At 57.8% G+C, this 18,163-nt stretch overlaps 5 protein-coding genes across 5 annotated transcripts; all 5 read left to right on the forward strand.

Annotated features, from left to right (window-relative positions):
• Positions 1 to 684: 684 nt before the first annotated feature.
• JKF63_01054 (uncharacterized protein) lies at positions 685 to 3,918 on the forward strand (the record flags this gene model as incomplete). The annotated part of the gene is made up of 1 exon (XM_067897103.1): positions 685 to 3,918. The coding sequence occupies one exon, from the start codon at positions 685 to 687 to the stop codon at positions 3,916 to 3,918; it is 3,234 nt and encodes a 1,077-aa protein (XP_067753260.1).
• Positions 3,919 to 4,928: 1,010 nt separating this feature from the next.
• Positions 4,929 to 11,264, forward strand: JKF63_01055 (uncharacterized protein; the record flags this gene model as incomplete). The annotated part of the gene is made up of 1 exon (XM_067897104.1): positions 4,929 to 11,264. The coding sequence occupies one exon, from the start codon at positions 4,929 to 4,931 to the stop codon at positions 11,262 to 11,264; it is 6,336 nt and encodes a 2,111-aa protein (XP_067753261.1).
• Positions 11,265 to 12,593: 1,329 nt separating this feature from the next.
• Positions 12,594 to 13,268, forward strand: JKF63_01056 (uncharacterized protein; the record flags this gene model as incomplete). Its single annotated transcript, XM_067897105.1, has 1 exon — positions 12,594 to 13,268. One exon carries the CDS (start codon positions 12,594 to 12,596, stop codon positions 13,266 to 13,268), a length of 675 nt encoding a protein of 224 aa, XP_067753262.1.
• Positions 13,269 to 14,169: 901 nt separating this feature from the next.
• Positions 14,170 to 16,368, forward strand: JKF63_01057 (uncharacterized protein; the record flags this gene model as incomplete). The annotated part of the gene is made up of 2 exons (XM_067897106.1): positions 14,170 to 16,162; positions 16,193 to 16,368. The coding sequence occupies 2 exons, from the start codon at positions 14,170 to 14,172 to the stop codon at positions 16,366 to 16,368; spliced, it is 2,169 nt and encodes a 722-aa protein (XP_067753263.1).
• A 721-nt stretch (positions 16,369 to 17,089) lies between these two features.
• On the forward strand, positions 17,090 to 17,629 carry JKF63_01058 (uncharacterized protein; the record flags this gene model as incomplete). The annotated part of the gene is made up of 1 exon (XM_067897107.1): positions 17,090 to 17,629. One exon carries the CDS (start codon positions 17,090 to 17,092, stop codon positions 17,627 to 17,629), a length of 540 nt encoding a protein of 179 aa, XP_067753264.1.
• Between the last annotated feature and the right edge of the window lie 534 nt (positions 17,630 to 18,163).

Genomic DNA, 18,163 nt, shown 5'->3' on the forward strand with positions numbered 1-18,163 from the left:
CTTTTTACCTTATAAAAGTCACTGATATGAAAATAAGCACCACCACCACCGCACCTACACACGCACACAAGCTAAACAAAAATGGGGGTGACAACCAGAAAAATATATGCACAGGAGATGAATGAATGTGCCTGGTCCCTGGCAAAGCGCAGACGCGCAAGTACGTGTATCCGTGAATGGCGGAAACTTTACAAAAGCAGCCCTCCTGCGCATGTGTCTTGTGACGCCGCAAGGCAGGGGAGGGGGAGGGGAATGTCCTTCATGGCTTCCTGCCCCCCCCCCTCTGTATGATATGTGTATTTCTTGTCGGTGTGCGTTCACCTGCCTTGGGCCGTACCACACAGGTGCGGTTTGCCCTGCTCTCAAAGAAATCTATGTTGCTTACTATCGCATCCGGACTTGCTCCTCGCTTTACTCTATTCATGCATACACACACACACCCGTACACAAGCAACCCCGTCGTCAGACTCACAGGGCACCCCCTCCTTCGCCTGAGAGGTGTCATGACGTTGTGGTATGCGACTAGGCTTTGATTTTTAGCCGTCGTGTGCTCGTGCCCCCCCCCCTCTCCTACTCCTCCCCCTCTCTTTCCACTGTGAGGGGATCCCCTGAGTACTCGATAAACTGCACTCGAGTAAATCACTTTGGCTGATGCAGTCGCGTGACACGAATGCTGAAGGCTCAATGGATCGCAGCGCTGGGAACAGCGCCGCGAGCCGCTGCGATGACATGGCACCACCTTCGGCACCTCTGTCTCTGCGCGGCGACGAGACAGAACAAGAGCTGCAGATGCGCCTACTCCGGCACGAAAATGAGCTCCTGAGGCAACAACTTCTCAAGCTGCGCGAACAGGAGCGCCAGCTACTCATTAGCGCCGATTGTGGAACTGTGTGCCCTGCCCCAAGGAGCGCTTCTTTCGTATCAGACGTTCCGAAGGTGGTGCCGCAGGAAAGCGCAGTGACGCCAGACCAGTTAACACCCCAGCAAATGTTTTGTGAGACAGCGGATGGCGAAGCCGCCGCCCTAAGAACCCGTTTTTTGCGTCGCAAAGAAGAAAGGCAGCTGCACGTCACAGCGGTGCGCTCGCAGCTGCGCTACGATGACCCGTTACATAGAGAGTGCGTCGAGCAGCAGCAAAGATTTAAAGGGGAGCAGGGAGACGCAAACGACACGGCCACACCGGCCTTGCCTGCATCTCCACCCGCTAGAGCGCCGCCTGTGCAGTTGACGGAGGAAGCAGCAGTGAAGCTCAGCAATGTCCACACGGTTCACGACGAAACGGTCCAGCGAAAAGCGTTCCAAAGGAGCTCTCCCCAAGCGTCAGCTGTGCCCATCTCGCTGGACGCGCCTGCTGCCCTCGACACACACACCTTCGACGACATGACGGCTGAGGCGATACTGCAACGCTATCAGGACCGCAAATCTCAGCGTCAGCTGCGGTTAGAGAAGATGTTAGGCCCGGGGTACAGTGCGGCAAGCAGCCGTACCTCTGATCCGATCAGTGGAACTGGCGGTTCCTTAACGGCGCCTCAGGGTGTAATGCCCTGCAGCGCAGCTACCGGACAGGGGAATGCCGGGGTGGCGAGGGTTACTGACGATAACAGCGGCACGAACCCCCATCGGTGCTACAATCGAGCGGGGGAAAACGCTGCCGGCACAAAAGCAAGCACCACGTCACCGTCCGCTCGGCCTACGAGGAACCCGAACCAGATCGGTCGTGCGGTAAGCGATGCTGTGAAAAACAATAGCTGGTACCTCTGCAAGGTCTTGGAGGCAGCCCTGCTGGACACCATTCAAGCGCGGCCGACAAGCGAAACACCCGTGCCGGCGCTGTCAGCCTTCTCGGTGGGGCATCATCCAGTCGATTCGCCCTCAACAGCGACGTCGTTTGCGGACAGCTTGTCATCATTCTCACCCTCGCCTGACAGAGCATCTCAACTGCAGGCCCCACGCAGCAACGATCGCACCGCCGGTGACGCGTCCAGCGCCGCGACGCCGACAAGGGGAACCGCTCCTGTAACGCTCCCACTAGACTCGACGGTGGGCTTTCCGACATCCGTGACGGCTCCCCAGTTGCTCTATCACAAGGGTGTCAATGACAAGGCACTGAAGAGAGCCATTGAAGAATCGCTCCTCCTGCCCTTTCGTTGCGTCCAAGACGCACCGCGGCGCTTGACGTCGTCGCAGGCAGCAGAAGAGAGTTTACCGGCTTTCGAAGCAGAGAACCGTGACGCAGAGCTCTGCCGCTGCTTCGCAGAGGGCTACGGAAGAAAAGCGTATGCGGGTAGTGGTACGCGCCGTGAGGACGACGTGGGGGGGAGCGTTGCAGCGTGGAACGATGATGAAGCGCATCCAGAGAATGAGGCCGACATGCTTGGCGCCAAGGACGAGAACCTCGACCCGTTTGCTCGCTTGCTGCTTGCTCGTATCTCTGCCGATCTACCGGTGAAGGCAGCAAAGGCAGACAAAAGAAGAAAGCCGCTGGAGCAGCACGGCAGCAGCAATGACGGGCTCACACATGTGACATCGCCGGTCCTCGGGGCGTCTTTAGTGCCCAGTCCCACAAACTCGAAGGCGGCCGTCTCCTTCGTGGCGGCAGCTGGCGGCGACCGCCGCGTGCACGCCCCCAAGAAGCACTTTAGCCGCCTTGACGAGGTGCAGGTGGAAATGCATGCACCGGTCATCTTCAGCCAAATCCGCGGTTTTCTGCGCATGGATGTAGATCGCCTCCGCGGGGCGTTTGCACAAAAGCCCTCGGTATCGCCGTCATCACCTTCACCGTTGCCGCCGTCCGTGTCAGGTAGCGGTGAGAGGACAAGCAGTCAGCTCGATTGCGCATTGGAGACGCAGCAGCGTCGCCTCTGTGTCGGCCTTGTTTCCGGCTCGGACGAAGCCACCGTGTGGCGGATCAGCGTGTCTCCTGGCAAAAGCGGGACAACGCTGCTGTACTTTAGCGATTTTGTCATGAAGACGGTTCGACCGAGCGAGATGGAGTTCCTGCTGCGCAAGTTCCTGCCAGCGTACGTGCGGTACTGCGAACGGAACCCACACACGCTTCTGCCACGGTTCTATGCTCTCGCGACGCTGCGGTGGTGGAAGGCAGGAGTGGTGCAACACTTTGTTCTCATGCAGAATGTCTTCTCCACGCCTTACTACATTCACCGTATCTACGACGTGAAGGGCAGCACAGTCAACCGAACGGCGCTGCAGCCGGGAAAGTCGCCGCCGCGCACGGCCTTTGGCGCCTTTCTGCTGAAGGACAACGATTTACCCTCGAAGCTCATTGTGTGTGGCTCGTATCAGCGCGCCATCGTGCTTGCGCAGTTTCGCTCCGACGTTGACTTTCTGCGCCAGCTCAACGTCGTGGACTACAGCTGCATGATTGGCGTCCGTAGTCGTCTTTTCTCACGCAAAGAGGGCCCCTCCAAGACTCTTCTACTTCTACGCAAGCAGTCCGACGTTGGCCACGTCGACCCTCTCTTTGGAAACCAAGAGAGGGGTGGCGATGTGCCGGCCCAAGGACACAAGGGGCATACCGGCAGTAAGCTTTTATACGTGACTGCTGAAACAGCAACGGCGGACGGACAGTGCACCGGCGCGGGGGCGATTGAGCAGATTCTACCACCGTTTTCTATTGATGGGAAACAACGCCGCTCTGAGGATGACGTCTATGTCTGCATTCACGGTTGTGACGGTGGCTTGTTGTCGCTGCCCATATACACTCCTGGTGACGACACGACTGCACGGGAGGATGTGTATTACCTCGGCATCATCGATGTGTTACAAACGTACAACTCCGCTAAAAAGTTCGAGAGCTTCGCGAAGGGGCTTATCAATGACAGGAGTGCCATCAGCGTGATTGCGCCAGATAAGTACGCAGAGAGATTGTACAAGGTTCTGGAGCGTATCACAACGTAACTGTGACCCACTCACTCTTTTGTGTGTGTGTGTGTGTGTGTGTGTGTAAATGACATTGTCCCTCTTCGTTTCCACTACGTGTGATCGTCGTGGCAAACTCAGTGAACCAATGTTTGATTCTGCGGATCCCCGCTTTCCCACCCACCCCTCTCTCTCTCTGTTTCATGTCTGCCGGTTGCACTTCTCTGCTCTCTCCCTCTCGGCCCCTTCTCATCTCACACAAATGACTCAAGCAGCCGTTGAAACACGCGCGCGTTTGGTTGTATCGGTGGAAGGAGCGGTAGAAGGGTGAGCCAGTCTTTATCTTGGTTATCCTGGACGTGGCCCTGTGCTCACGTTTTTGCTTTCACGAATCTGTAGTCTTTCGTCTTGACGTGCTCACTCCACGTGGACACCACCGCCATGCGCTGTAGCACTCGCGTAGTCGTTCGTTTTTCTCGATCATTCCCTTGTCAGTTGTGTCTCATGGGCGCACACCCTCGCTCGTAGGCTCCCCTCAACCTTCTCTTCCCCCCCCCCCTTGCGCATACACACCACATCCATTCTCCTCGGTGTTGCGTCCGCACCGTTGCGAAATTCATTAACACTCTCGCCTACTCCTATCCCTCTCCCCCCCCCCCCCACACGTGTATGGGGTGCCCCTTACGTCTCTCTGAAAAGGGAGTATGGGATGGGAGTCCCCCCCCCCCTCTGCAGCAAAAAAAAAAGTAAATGTCATCAAAAGAACAGGGGAAAAACTAAGACGAGACGGGGTACCTCCAGCGTTCTGCTACTGTGGTCCGTGTCCGCTCACCTGGTGGTTCTCTTTTGTTCCCCCCCTCCCCTCCCCTCCCCCCGCCTCAGGTAGTCCTACCCGCAAACCTCCTCCATCCTTTTTCCCCCTTCCTGCACGCGTTGATATGTGTATGTGTGGCCATATCTGCTCGTATCGCAAAGAATGTATCCCGCCAGGACGTCTAGGCGCGCAAAAGCGCTCCAGTAGTCGTCCCATTCCACTGCTCCCCCTACACATGGATTCATCAACTTTGGAAACGCTGGCAACTAGTCTGGCACCAGCTGATCTTTTTCTTGACAGTACCGCCCCCGGTAGACCCGACCTCACGTCGCTTCACCTAGAGGACGCACCTGCGTACCATGATGACTGGAGTCCACAGAACCCCCTCATCCATCTTCTCTTTCATCGCGACATCATTACGCACCTTGTGTGGTGTTCAGCGGGGTGTCGCTATCTCACCGGTGGTGCTGACGGGGCAGTGAAGCTGTGGCGGTCGGAGGTGCAGTCTCGGGCACCCCCGTTGCTAAAGACCTCATCCTCTGTGAAGCGCAATGTGCTTATCCCAGAGGTCCATGTTACAACGCTCGGTGGTCCCGTCACCGACCTGCGCGTCAGCGAAAAGGATGTCGGCAACTCTGAGGTAGCGGTGATTGCCTCGACCGACGGGACGCTGACACTGTGCCGCACTGGGACCGGCGAAGTCATCCGCACATTGCGTGGGGTGCGGGGCGAGTCGCTGAGTGTCTTTAGTGAAACAACAGTCCCGCAAGGTGGCTCTGCGCACGCGGGGTTGAACAGTGCACGCCCTGGCAAGGGAGTCAACGCTGGCTCTCCAGCCGAAGTGGATAGGCAGCTTGCTAATCGTTTTTCGAGGACACCGACGTGGTACGCCGCGGATGCGTACAGCTCTCAGTTTGCCGCCGCCGCCGACAACGTGGTTGTGCGCAGGCCCGTCTACATGGTGCGCGCATACAAAAGCGAAGCCCGTGAGGTCCTTGCCGGTCCATCCAGTGAATACTTCAAAGGCCTGCGCACGGTGGCGCCGACCTACGAGCACCTGGCACCACACGTGGAGAAGATTTCAGATATTTTGGCGCAGTTCAGTCTTGCGCCAACCACCACAACCCACACAGGCCCCTTGGCGGAGCATCGGCAATGGTACGCGTCCGCCATCGCGCTCGCCGCAGCACCTCCCGTCATTCATGCCAGCAAGCCAAGCTCCAACGGCGTTTCGTTGCCGCCCTCAGCCCTGGACCCATTTTTGCTGCTTGGTTTTCCACAGGGCCTCCTTCAGGTTTACGTGCTACCGCAACGGTGGTTCTCCCTCCACCAGCACGGCGAGACGCGACTGGACCCGCCAGCGGTGCGCACCCCCGTATTCTCTGGACTTCTCCACACAGCGGCGGTGCTGTGCGTAGACGTGATAAGGAGCCGTGATGTTGTCATTTCCGTAAGCGAGGATGGCACGACGCAGCTACGACGGCTTTCCTGCTTGCATGTGCCACTGCGGCAGCTCGGCGTGGCCATCTCACTGCCCAGGGAAGTAACTTCTGTAGCCCCATCGCCTTCGATGGGTGCCTCATCATCATCGACACGGCGACAGCGCCTTGCCAATACCGAGGGCCATTCGCGTTTTATCACCTGCTGCTGCGTCGATGGCGAACAGCAGCTTCTGGTTACTGGCAGCACCGACCACTCTCTCTGCTGGTGGAGCCTCACGACAGGTAGTTCTTCCAGCCCGATACGTGTCGTGTCGCTGCGTGACCTCGCAGGTTCGAAGGGCAGTTCACGCGAGACACACTCGTCACTATCGAATACGCTGGCGCCGGAGGTGCGAGGCGGCTACCCGGTGGGCGTCAGCTTTTTTCGCCGAGGGCGATCCGCATCATACGGCAAGAGTGCGTCACCAGTCGTTGTCGACCCCGACGACGGGGTCAGCAGCAGCGCGTCGCCAACTAGCAGCTCGGTACCTCTATTGCTGCTCGTTCTAGACACGGAACGAGGTGTACGCATATTCGATGCCCTCTCAGCCAAGCTCATTACGTACGCATTTGACTCAAGGCCCGCTGGGGCCACCACTGCCGGCGTATCCTCTGGTTCCTTCAACAAAATGATTCAGGGGGCCTCTGTCGCCCGCTACGACTGCGCGAACGGGGTTGAGCGAGTGCTTGTGGGTGGGCGTTGCTTAGTATCGTGGTATGTCGCTAATTCGGCGGAGTCCGGGGTGACGCGTGGACACACGACACCGATCATCTTCACTGGCTGGTGCGCGTCCTTGAGGTGCGTCGTGACGGCTGATGTGAACCACATTCTCTTGTGGCAGCTGCATGCTGAGGAGCAAGAAGAACCCATAGCGAAGGTTCTCCGTGCATGGTTTTTCCCCACCGGCATTCGATCTGTCGCCTTGTGCGACACATCAGTCACGGACGACGCTGTGCACCCGCATCGGCCCTCTCTGATCATTGCGCACGCTTCAGAGACAAGCATTGGTGAGTACGACTGCCTTCTCCAAGACTCCTCGACGCATCTTGGCACCAGTAGGCTTCCCCAACCGAGGATTTTACGGCAACTGAGAGTTAACTCTGGCGTCTCCGTGGACGCGCTTGTCACGGCAACTGTAGTGGCAAGCACAAACACCCCAGCATCCAAGGCCCGAACCGCAGAGGGGCCCACAACCTACGCCCTTGCTGCCTGTCACTCCATGCGCAGAACGGCTGACGAGGAGCTTTATGACGTGAGTGAAGATGGCCGCCTGTGTGTGTATCCGCTGCGATGGTCGTCTGCTACCTCAGCACCCGGGAGCGACTGCACGCTTGTAGGCGTTCGCGGAGCGACAGAGCTGATTGCACCACAGCGCAGCCTCCGCCTTTACAAATCGGACAACGGTGATTCCAGCATCATCGCAGGCGTGCTGGGGCTTCCGTGTGTGAATCGCCTCGTTCTGGGTGGTCGGCGTGTTTTGTATTCAGCGTCCCTCTGTAGTACGACTACCTCAGCGCTCCCATGCCAGCCATTGCCCTTGTCAGTGCAGGCACTGCAGCCGGTGGCGCTCTTTCCTGGTCCTTTAATCTCACTAGACGACTCGGCCGCTATCGACACGGTAGATGACGGCACGGCAGAGCAGGCGATTGGAGACACCGGAGTGGCACCGGTCTTGACGGATTTATCGATAACGGGCTTCCTTTCCCGCCTGGTGCACATATCGCACGACACCGCAGCCGGTGCGCCGGATAATGCTGAGAGGCCTGCGTGCCTGGTGCTGTCCGGGAGTAACGATGGTCTTTTGCAACTTTGGGATGTGCAGCACGACCGGGAGCTGTGGCAATGCTGCGCGGTGCCGACGCACGAGGCTATTACGGCACTCACAGTACACCAGTGCGCTGTGCAGTGTCTAGTGGCCGTGGGGGATCAAAGCGGTGTGGTGACGTTACTTGACCTTACCAAAGTCGTGCAGTCCGCCCGCCTAATCGTGACCGCTGCCGCGCGGGCGCCGCGACACTCACTCGAAAATGTCCCCGAGTGGTCGCGGTGGGGACTGGAGAGAGTGGAAGCTCAAATGCTGGAACGCTGGCTAGCGCATGGGGACGCCATCTGTGGCATTTTATTCACGACAGCTCCGGCTGGCGCAAGTGACAAGGTAGCGACCTCTCTCCAGCTCCTCACGACCGGAGAGGATTCTGCTGTGATGGTGTGGGCCCTGCCCTCATGGACGCTCCAACCCGGCTCCCCTGTCCTGCCAAATGATGAGCTCAGTGGAATCCCGCTGTTTCGCCCAAGTGAGCGCGCACACGCAAAGAGCTGCCGCCTCCCCATTAACCCGATGCGGGTTCAAACGAATAGGGTGAGGCTGCCATGGGCCGCCAGACAGGCATACGAGCCGTGGCGGCAACAGTACGTGCGCCGGCGTTTGCTCGGTGGCAAGTCCACCGCGCTCTCAGTGGCGTTGACACGATTTTACAGAAACGCAAAATCGTCAGGCGGCACCGCAGCAGGCGAATCGAAGAACGTGGAAACCAGCCAGGAGGAAAGCGAAGAGGAGGCCAAACTCATCGATCGCGCATGGGCTGTGCTGTCTGCTGACGTCGATGCGCTCTCGCGCTCCTTCGCCCTTCCGTCGGCACAAGGCGAGGCATCGCGGCCGCGGACCGTGGTGCAGGCCTGGTGTACCTCCCTTTCACAGAGTGCCGATGCCGAGTTCACGGACGCTGCCCTTCTTAGAAGTTCCCCCGCGACGGGGCATCAACCCCATTTTGACAAGAGTGGCGACAGCGCGTCTTGTGAGGTTGCCAAATTGTCGTCAGTGGCACTGGGGGCAGAGGGAGGGGGGGTGACACCACTGTTCTCGTCGCTCATTTTTGCTTTCGCCGATCGCTGCTGTGATGGTCGCGCCACAGGTAGACGGAGTCCGACTCGCCATCAGGATGCCTCTGCGTTGGCGAAGAGCTCGTCGTCCGTGCGAGAGTGCCTGCGCCAAGCGATACGCGTGGTGGTGAGAAGCTCCATCGAACAGGCTTCCCCACTGCGCGCGTCAGCGGCAGCAGTTCCCCCGCAGCAGGGGTCCAACACTGCGGATGGGGCCACACGGTCGTCGCTCACCGCAGACCCCAAGGCCCCCTCTAACAAATCGACGCCACTGCCTGGACGGCCGCTATTTGACAGCGATGCAATCTCCGGTCCTGTTGAAGTGGTGTGTATTGAAGGTTCGAAGGCGTCACCGCACCGCACTGCGCTCTCCATGGCGCTCGGCGATCCTCCCGATGGCGTCACGTTGAATATCCCCGCGGATGAAGTGGTGGAAGACCCGGGGGCAATGCCCCAGCGCCACGTGGGGTTCACAGTGAGTGGCGACGAACATGAGTCCGCGCCGTCCCTAGCGGCAGCCGCAGATTTCGAAAGCCAACCGGTACGTCAGACCATTACATATCACGTTGGCTACAGCGCCCGTGCGCCACTAGTTTGGAGCTCACCTATGGATCGACCGGGCAGTTCGTCTGAGAAACACGGTCGCATTCTCCGCTCCACATTCGAGAACACGGGCTTTGAAACAACGATTGAGTCGTCAACGTCGAGACTCTCCGGGCAACTTCTTCCCGGCGGCAACGAAACTGGCAACAGTCAGTCGCTGAGCACCTTAACTGACGCTCAACACGGAGGCCTCAGTGGCGGCGTAGCGGCGACAGTAATCCAGCACGTCAATCGCGCCCGGCGTCGCGAGAAGGCGTTGCAGCGACTTATCGCGCTCGAGCAAGACGATCTCCACTTACAGTGCCACGCCACGGCAAGGGCGAGGCCAGGGGCAAAGAGAAACCAAGTCGGTATTGATGCCATGGATCCTCCAGTGTTTCGAGGTGGCTACGTCGCCTTGGGTCTTCCGATGCGCCGTATGCGAAAAGCCCCACCAGTGACAAAGCGCGCGGCATTGCTGTCAACTGGGAAACAACCGAGGACACACACCCGCAGTTCTTTGCTGCAAAGTGTGGCGCCGCAGTCACCTGCGGTGAATCCTCAGAGCACTCCCCAGGTCGTGGTGGCTGACTCCTATCTTATGCCAGTGTTGGCACGTTTCGGCACCTCGGGCCTACTAACGCCGTCTGGCCGCACGGCGGCGGCGTCGGCGACTCGCGCTACAAACATCAATGCAACGGTTGCATCAGCCGGGTCGACAGCTTTGTCCAACTCGGAACACTCCCTGTGGTATGCGGAGCGGCAGCGGTGCCGCGAAATAGCACGCGAAAAAGCGCGTCTGTGGAACACGCAGCGGGTGATGAAGACACTGCTAGCGTGGACCGTGACGTCGGCGGAATCGAGCAGTGACATTTCAGAATCGAAGGGCGTCATGCCGGAGGGCGGTCACATCATCAACATCACCCCCAGCACTGACACCGCCACCACGGCGAGCCGGACAGCATCGCCGCCGATTCTTGCAGTCCCGGAGATTCTTGAACTAGAGAGTCCAACTGCCGACTTCCTCACCCCACTTACGGGCACAGACTCCCCTGTCACCGAGGATGTGACGATGTCGCCGGGCGCTTCCGTGCAGGCGCTCACGACTCTTCTGCACGTGGCGCCAACCACCGCCATCGACGCCGCGGTGCCCACTGGCTTACCCTCGCGCAAAACCCTGCAAGATGAAATGCTCGCTGCAAAGTTGCGTATGCGGCAAACTGTGCGACTCCGGGCCACGTACCAGCGTGAACAACGAGCCAGGGCGGCGTCGGCCCTGTCTACTGAGCCGCTTACAGCTGCGGAGGGAGGCAACGACAGTTCTTCGAACGTGGACGAAGAGCTCAGCATCCGTGACAGTGATGGCCTCTCGGAAGGTCAGTCAGGCGCTGAGAAACCCGCCAGCGCTGGTGCGGTGAGGAGCGGCTCGCACGCGAAGCAAGTGAACTCGTACCAGAATGTTTCTGCCGCTGCCTCTGTTTCACCGATGGGAAAGTCCGGGTGTGCCCCACGGCGTGCGCTGCAGCCGCACGAGGGGGCCGAGCCCCGTCGCATGGCCACGGTACCGCTGCCGACGGCCACTACACGTCAAGAGCTGTTTGGTAGAAATACGCGACGCCGCAAGTGACGATTGGGGAGAAAGCACTCCTCCTTTGACGTATGCCTCGGTTTTATTCCCCCTCCCCACTATCCGCTCTGCTCTTCGCTCGGGCTGTGGATGTACATTACCATACTCAATTCATGTAACACGGAGACATCCCCTCACTTTTTTTTTCACCCCCACATGCGTTGCGTGATGTTTATAATGGTTTGAGTGCACTGCGCACGCCTAGGAATGTGCACTGTGTCCTCCACTGCTGCTCTCAGAAAACACCAGTGCACGCGTGCGGCAATTTCGAGTGTTATTCTATGCTAATTCCATCATTTACATATATATATATATATATATATGCGTATGTGTATGTGTGTGTGGTGTGCGCGCTACTTCTGTTGACACGAAGTGGAACCAGCAGTGCGAAGGAGGGAAGATCGTGCGACAACACAGAGTTTTGTTTGTTTATTGGCCTCTTTTTTTTTCATGGATCCACTTGTGACATGCTCCACCTGGTGAAGGTAAACATAAACCCCGATGACTGCCAAAGGGGGCGGCTTAGTTGTCTGTGTGTGTGTGTGTGTCCATGTCACCGTTGTAGCATGTCGGTGCGACCCGAGCCGCGTGGTGTGGTCCCCCCCCCTACGAATAGAAGTGGAAGTCTCGTGACTCTCTGCAATCCAATCCCATATCTCACCGCTATGAATTCTCTCTTTCCGTCACCCCTTCTCTCTTTGCCCATGTGAGCTGCTGCCGCCACTTCGAAACTGTAGACGTACACGTATATCATATTCTGCTTCGTTCCCACAAACCTAGGGCTCTGCCTCGGCATTTTATTTTATTACCGATTCGCCCCCCCCTCCCTCCCTCCCTCCCTCCCACTTCTCTCTCCCCCCTCCAACATACGCTTTCATCCTTTGCTCTGGTCTCATTCTTTTTTTTTTAACACTCCAATTTTTTTTTGAGGAGTTTGTCGCTGGTTTTAGGTGCGCCGCTTCTACAGCTCGTGCGTTTGTTGCTGGAGGGGGCTTACATACCATCTCGCATTCTTCGGTCTCCTTCATAACCCCCAACTGTTTTTCCCTCTCCTCGCCTCCCTCTGTGCACTCGTTTTGTTTGTTCTTGAGGGGGTCACTATTCGTTGGGTTGCTCGTGTCTTCTATTGCCTCTCCCTCCTCCCGCCCGGTCTTTTGCTCAGTTTCCATCGTTGGACCGCTCTGATCACACCTTGCTGTGAATCTCTCTCCCAATCCTCTCTCTGTAGTCATTCTTTTCAGTGGTTTGCTCCTCCTCCTCCTCCTCCTCCTCCTCCTCCTCCCCCTCGCCCCCCTCCCCCACCCCACGGCCCAGCGCAGCGAAAGAAACATGAACCGCCTTTTCGGTAAAGCCAACAAAGAGCCGAAGCCAACATTGGAGGATGCCAGCAAACGCCTCAGTGGCCGCTCCGACGTCGTCGATGCCCGCGTCGTCAAGATTGACGCTGAGCTCAAAAAACTAAAGGAACAGATTCAGCGCACGCGGGGCATAACACAGAGCCGCTACAAGCAGCGAGCGGTGCAATTGTTGCAGCAGAAGCGCATGTACCAGGGTCAGCAGGACATGATGATGCAGCAGCAGTTCAACATGGACCAGCTGCAGTTCACAACGGAGGCGATGAAGGACACGCATGTGCAAATTGGCGCGATGAAGCAGGCGAACAAGGAGTTACGCAAAGACATGAAGAAGCTGAACATTGACAAGGTTGAGGAGCTGCAGGATGAGCTCGCTGACCTGTACATGGACACGCAGGAGATTCAAGAAATCATGGGCCGCGCCTACGATGTGCCGGAGGATATTGACGAGGATGAAATGCTTGGCGAACTGGACGCCCTCGACTTCGAAGCAGAAAAAGAGAACGACACTGACTACCTCGCTGAGGCACTGGCTATGCCGGGTGCTAAACTGCCAGAGGCGCCGATGGGCGACAAGGTGGATGCAGGCGGTCAGAAGGAGTCTAATACTGCAGACCCGTACAGCCTCGAAGCGCAACTAGGCCTCTAGTGAAATAGCGAGGAGGAGCAAAGGTAATGGAACAGGGGCGTCGCAATAAAGCCTTGATGCTGTCTCTGCATCGACGCCGGTTTGCGTTACTCCCCCTCCCGCAACACACACACACACACACACACCTCTTCAGAGTTGCATCCCTGCGGTCGCATATTGCTCCCCAACCAGTGGTCTCTGTGTGTGTGTGTGTGTGCTGCGATTTCGTCCTCTCTTTTTGAATACCGCCTCGGGCGTGTACGTGCATCTTTGTTGGTGTTGTTTATGCATGGTTGCATGCGTATGAGTGGTTGAGGCTCTCCCCCTATGCAAGTCAAGTAGTGTATTTGTCTGACGTATGGCTCGCCTTCCCCCTCCACACCCTCCCCATCCGTGTGACACACACATGCAAAAACGGCAAAGCCGGTCAGGTCCTGAGGCTATCACAGCAAGAACAAAGAGACATCGCATGTGCACGGCCGGCGGGAGGCTGCATGCCAGCGCGGTGCTGGGGGTCTTCCGAGTCTAGTCACTCGCATGTACTTCGGTTTCACTAAAATTGCCGATGAGTTTTTTTCTCGTCTTGGCATTATTCCGTCTTTCCGTGCGTGGAAAGTGAATGAACGGAGGAGGAGAGTGGGGAGGGGGGGGGGTGCGACGGCGGCCGCCGCCGCCGCAGCAGCAGCTCGGCCTACATGGACGCCCACTCACTGCCCGGGCAACTCCTGCATTCTACTGCCACTCCTACTAGAGCCTTGTCACCTTGCCCGCCCGCCTCCCCCTCCTCTGCTCCCCTCACCTCCCCTCCCCCAACGACATCCTCCACATGCCCTCTCTCTTATTCACTTGCGCTTGTGACTAGGCGCACATGAAGGTATCTCACACGATACTCGGCACACTGTGAAAAGAATCGTGTTCCTCTATGTCCGAACAAGGTGCTCTCCCCGTGTGCACGATAGAGAGGAGCTTACATACATCATGTCTGCCTCTCTGGACTCCTCATCAACTCCCCACCCTCGAGGCTTTCGACCCGACACATGGTGCGCTTCGCGTTTTTTCGCCTTGCTCGCTCCTGCGAGTACAGCAGCACTCCGCATCCGAATCGGCTTATTCGCAGCATAGATCTGCCGACACTCCCGCGGCGGTGGTCGTAGCCGAGTGGGGTTCGTGCTCGGCGCACATGACAGCCTCTTTTGATGGCGGCAAAAGCAATTTTCTACGTTGCCACTGTAGTGGGGGTCATGTTGATGGTTCCGTAGCGCCGCCATCAAGTGTTACATGTCTTAATCACTGGGTGGTGCTGAAGGTCGACGGGGTGTCGCACATGGCTAGCGTCGCCGAGGCTGAAGTCCCCCAGCACAGTGTCGATGTCGGTGGTGGCGACTGCCGCCGGTGGGTGAACTGTCGCCTTCAACTGAGCACCGTGTTGTATGCCTCCGACTGGCAATTCCTCATGTCTCGGCAGGAGCAAAGCACGGTGACGTCGGAAGGCTCGTTGGTCGTCCCCAGCGCCACCGTCGCGGCACACGAGCAAACTCCAACTGCAGACATGGAGGCACTCAGCACGTTCTTTCCTGCCCTGCATCACGGACGTTACTACGCTACTGCAGGGGCTTTTGTGCATCACTGTCGGCACAGCGATGAGCATCTTGTGTGGTGTGAAGAAGATCCTCTCGTGTCGGTAGAATGGGCAGCAGCAGCGGACGAAGGGCGAGCAGAAATGCTGACACACACGGGCGCGGGCGCACCCATGGCTGCTACTGATCTCAACAGCGCCACCGTGGAATGCACATCCGCGATTGCCTCAGAGACCGCGGACACGCGGTTGTCGCACATCCGTGGAAGCCGGAAGCGTCGGCATCAGTGGCTGTTAGAGCGCGAACGCGAACGAACTACGGCGCGAGCTCGCCATGACGCGATGCCGTCCGCTACCTACCCCTCATCTAACGAGAGAGGCGCCACTTCCTGTTCGGGTGGCCTCACCCCCGACACCAACTTCATGAAGATCAACTCAATCGACTGTGCATACCTTCTCACGCTGAAGCGTTCTCGTGACTGCCTCCGCGCAAACGGCGAAGATTCAGCACCGGCTGCCACTGCGGACACTGCACACACTCATGAGCAGTCCAGTAAACCACCAGATACACAGCAGCCGCCACTGTGTACTTCGACCGGGCATATCGAAGAGGTACTTCGGTCGTCATCTTATGCACACTGGTACTCTGCCCTGCGTCCGGTGTGCCGATGCGCCCTGCGTATACCACAGACCCCAGGAGCTCCAGGGGGGGTAAAATGTGGTGCCGAGCAACTCGGTGGGGGTGAGACACAGCTCCGTGCTCTGGAGGAGGTATTCTTACATGGTGTCACCGCTTCTCTAGCGCTGTGGTTCTGCAGCAATGACAGCAGCAGCGGCGGCGGCCTCGGCTGTGTAGGCATGGGTGCTCGACAGAGGTGCGAGCCTTCTTCAACCCCCTCCACCGCATCTGCAGGGGACGCCGTCACCCTCGTAGCAGCGCTCCTGCGAGACTGGTGGAAGCAACTTACTCACGAGGCGACTCAGCCGTTCTTTGTGTCTACTACGAGTGCACCAGCCTCCCCACACCCACAAAACAGCCGTTCCTCGATTGCCTATCAAACATGGACGTCTCTCCAACACTGGGACTGTGTGGGAAACCCAAACCCTGCTGCATCCTCTGTGTCCGATCCGCCCTCGCAGCTGAGGCACCTCTGTGTGGCTTGCGCAATCGTTGCGACGTGCATTCACCGTAGCAAAGAGCAGATGCTATGGTGGAATGTGTCTTCTTCAACGTTGGAACGGAACCAAGAATTTGCTGGCATGGCATCCGACTGCGAAGCATCATATGAAGCCGGGATAGCACTATGCGATACGAACGCGGATGCTGCTGCTGCTGCTGCTGACGACGACGACAGCAGCAGCAGCACTGACCAAACGCCAAGCATCGATTGTGTCACGTCAAACACGCTGTACAACTCCGCCTCGTGTCGACTTCCTCGCATATCGGTTGAAGAGAGCCGCCGCTGGCGGCACAATTACCGTCAATGCATGGACCTTGTTCTAGAGCTACTTTTTGCTGAGCAGCAAAGTCACTGGTCAAAGTGAGAGGGAGGCAGGCAAAGAGAGAGAGGGGACGAAGGAATGTGAGGGATGCACTTCTTGCGCACCCTGTGTAGGGCTTCTCGGTTCTTTCTGCCGCCACTCTTCCATGGTCATTGCACGACCTCTCTTTCGCTTGACCACCTGTTTTTTTTTTCCTCGTCATCTGCTGCGCTGAAAAAGAGGGAGGCGAGTGCCCCCCCCCCCCCCCCGTTGTGCTTCTCGCCCGCGCAGGTCATGCCGCATAAGGCGTGTTTGCTCTGCTTTGTATCCGCTATGGGGTTGTAGGCTAATCGAAAGAAAGTTGAGTGGGGTGCGTTGGGCGGGGGAATAAAAAAAAAACCGCCGTCACAAAGACACGCTGCTCCGAAGACTCGGGTGCTCACAGAAAAAAGTTTTTTTTTCTTTTTTGCCAAGAGTTCGGTGGGGTCCGCGTATCGCAAAGGCCCCCTCCCCCCTCCCCCCCTCCCTATTCATTTGCGGACATTCAAAATATTGGTCACCTTTGGCGAAGCATCTGACAGTGCAATCAACGCCCCCTTTATGTTTGTAGTTGACTTGTCTTGCGGTGTCCATCGCCCCCTCTAACTCCCCTTTCCCGCTTGGCTCCTCATCTTCCTTCAATCCCCTTATTTTTTTTGCTCTTTTCACTAAAACATCGCCACGCGCGCACACACGTACACACGCCTTCCGGCATCCTTTCGCGAAGTGAACCAAGGAGGAAACAATGGTCAAGCCCCACTTGCGCCATTACCAGGTGGTCGGCCGCGAGTCGCCCTCGGAGAAGAACCCCGAGCCGACTGTCTACAAGTTCGAGGTGTTCGCCCCGAACTTCGTCGTCGCCAAGAGCCGCTTCTGGCGCATGATGAAGATCAAGAACAAGGTCAAGGCCACCCACGGTGATGTGCTGTCGTGCAAGGTCCTCAAGGATGCGAAGCTGGCGGCGCGCAACTACCTCGTCGACATCGCGTACTACAGCCAGCGCTGCGGCTACACGCGCATGGTCAAGGAGTTCCGCGACGTCTCCAAGACTGGTGCCGTGAGCCAGGCCTACCACGACCTGGCTTCCCGCCACCGTGCTCGCTACCACAACATCGAGGTGCTGTGCGTGAAGAGCATCCCGGACCACGAGGTGAAGCACCTGAGCATTTCCCAGTACCATGCCCCGAACCTGTCCTTCCCGCTCCTGCAGCGCCGCCAGAAGGCGGCCCGCAAGGACCGTGCCATCTTTGTCAAGAAGAACACGAAGCGTGCTGTGGTGGCTTGAGGGAGAAGCTGCTAGAAATATATCCGAAGAGCGGGGGATTGCGGAGAGAAGTGGGAGACGGAAGGTTCTACCGGACGCCCACAAACGTGTGCGCCTGCGTGCGTTTGATGACGTCTTCTTCTTAGGCCTTCTCTGCCTTGTCTCTTGGTTGCTGTGTCTAGCTGGAGGTGTGGTGAGTGTTGGTGTATGGCAACGTACATACCAAGTAGGGTGTGTTGGCATGCCGTACTGCCTCGAGCTGTGGCTTTTTTCACTTGAAGGGCCCTTCCCCTCTACCTCAATTGCAGAGTGTCGCGGGTGTTCATTTCCCCTCTCCCCCCTTCCTTTGCCGCTGCCCTCACCACGAACACACAAGTCTTCCCGCTCTCAAGTGTGTGTGTGTGTGTGTCCCTCCCCCTTTTTCTTCATTGCTTGGTTTCCCTGTTGTTGTTCTCTTTTGCCTTTTATTTTTGATTTTCGAGAAAACAAACAAACGAGGCGAATAAATGAATACGCGCCCGTCGCCCCCTCACCCCCTCCCTCTATGCATTCATC

The sequence above is a fragment of the Porcisia hertigi genome, chromosome 35 (genome assembly GCF_017918235.1).
Source record: "Porcisia hertigi strain C119 chromosome 35, whole genome shotgun sequence".
Classification (NCBI taxonomy): domain Eukaryota; phylum Euglenozoa; class Kinetoplastea; order Trypanosomatida; family Trypanosomatidae; genus Porcisia; species Porcisia hertigi.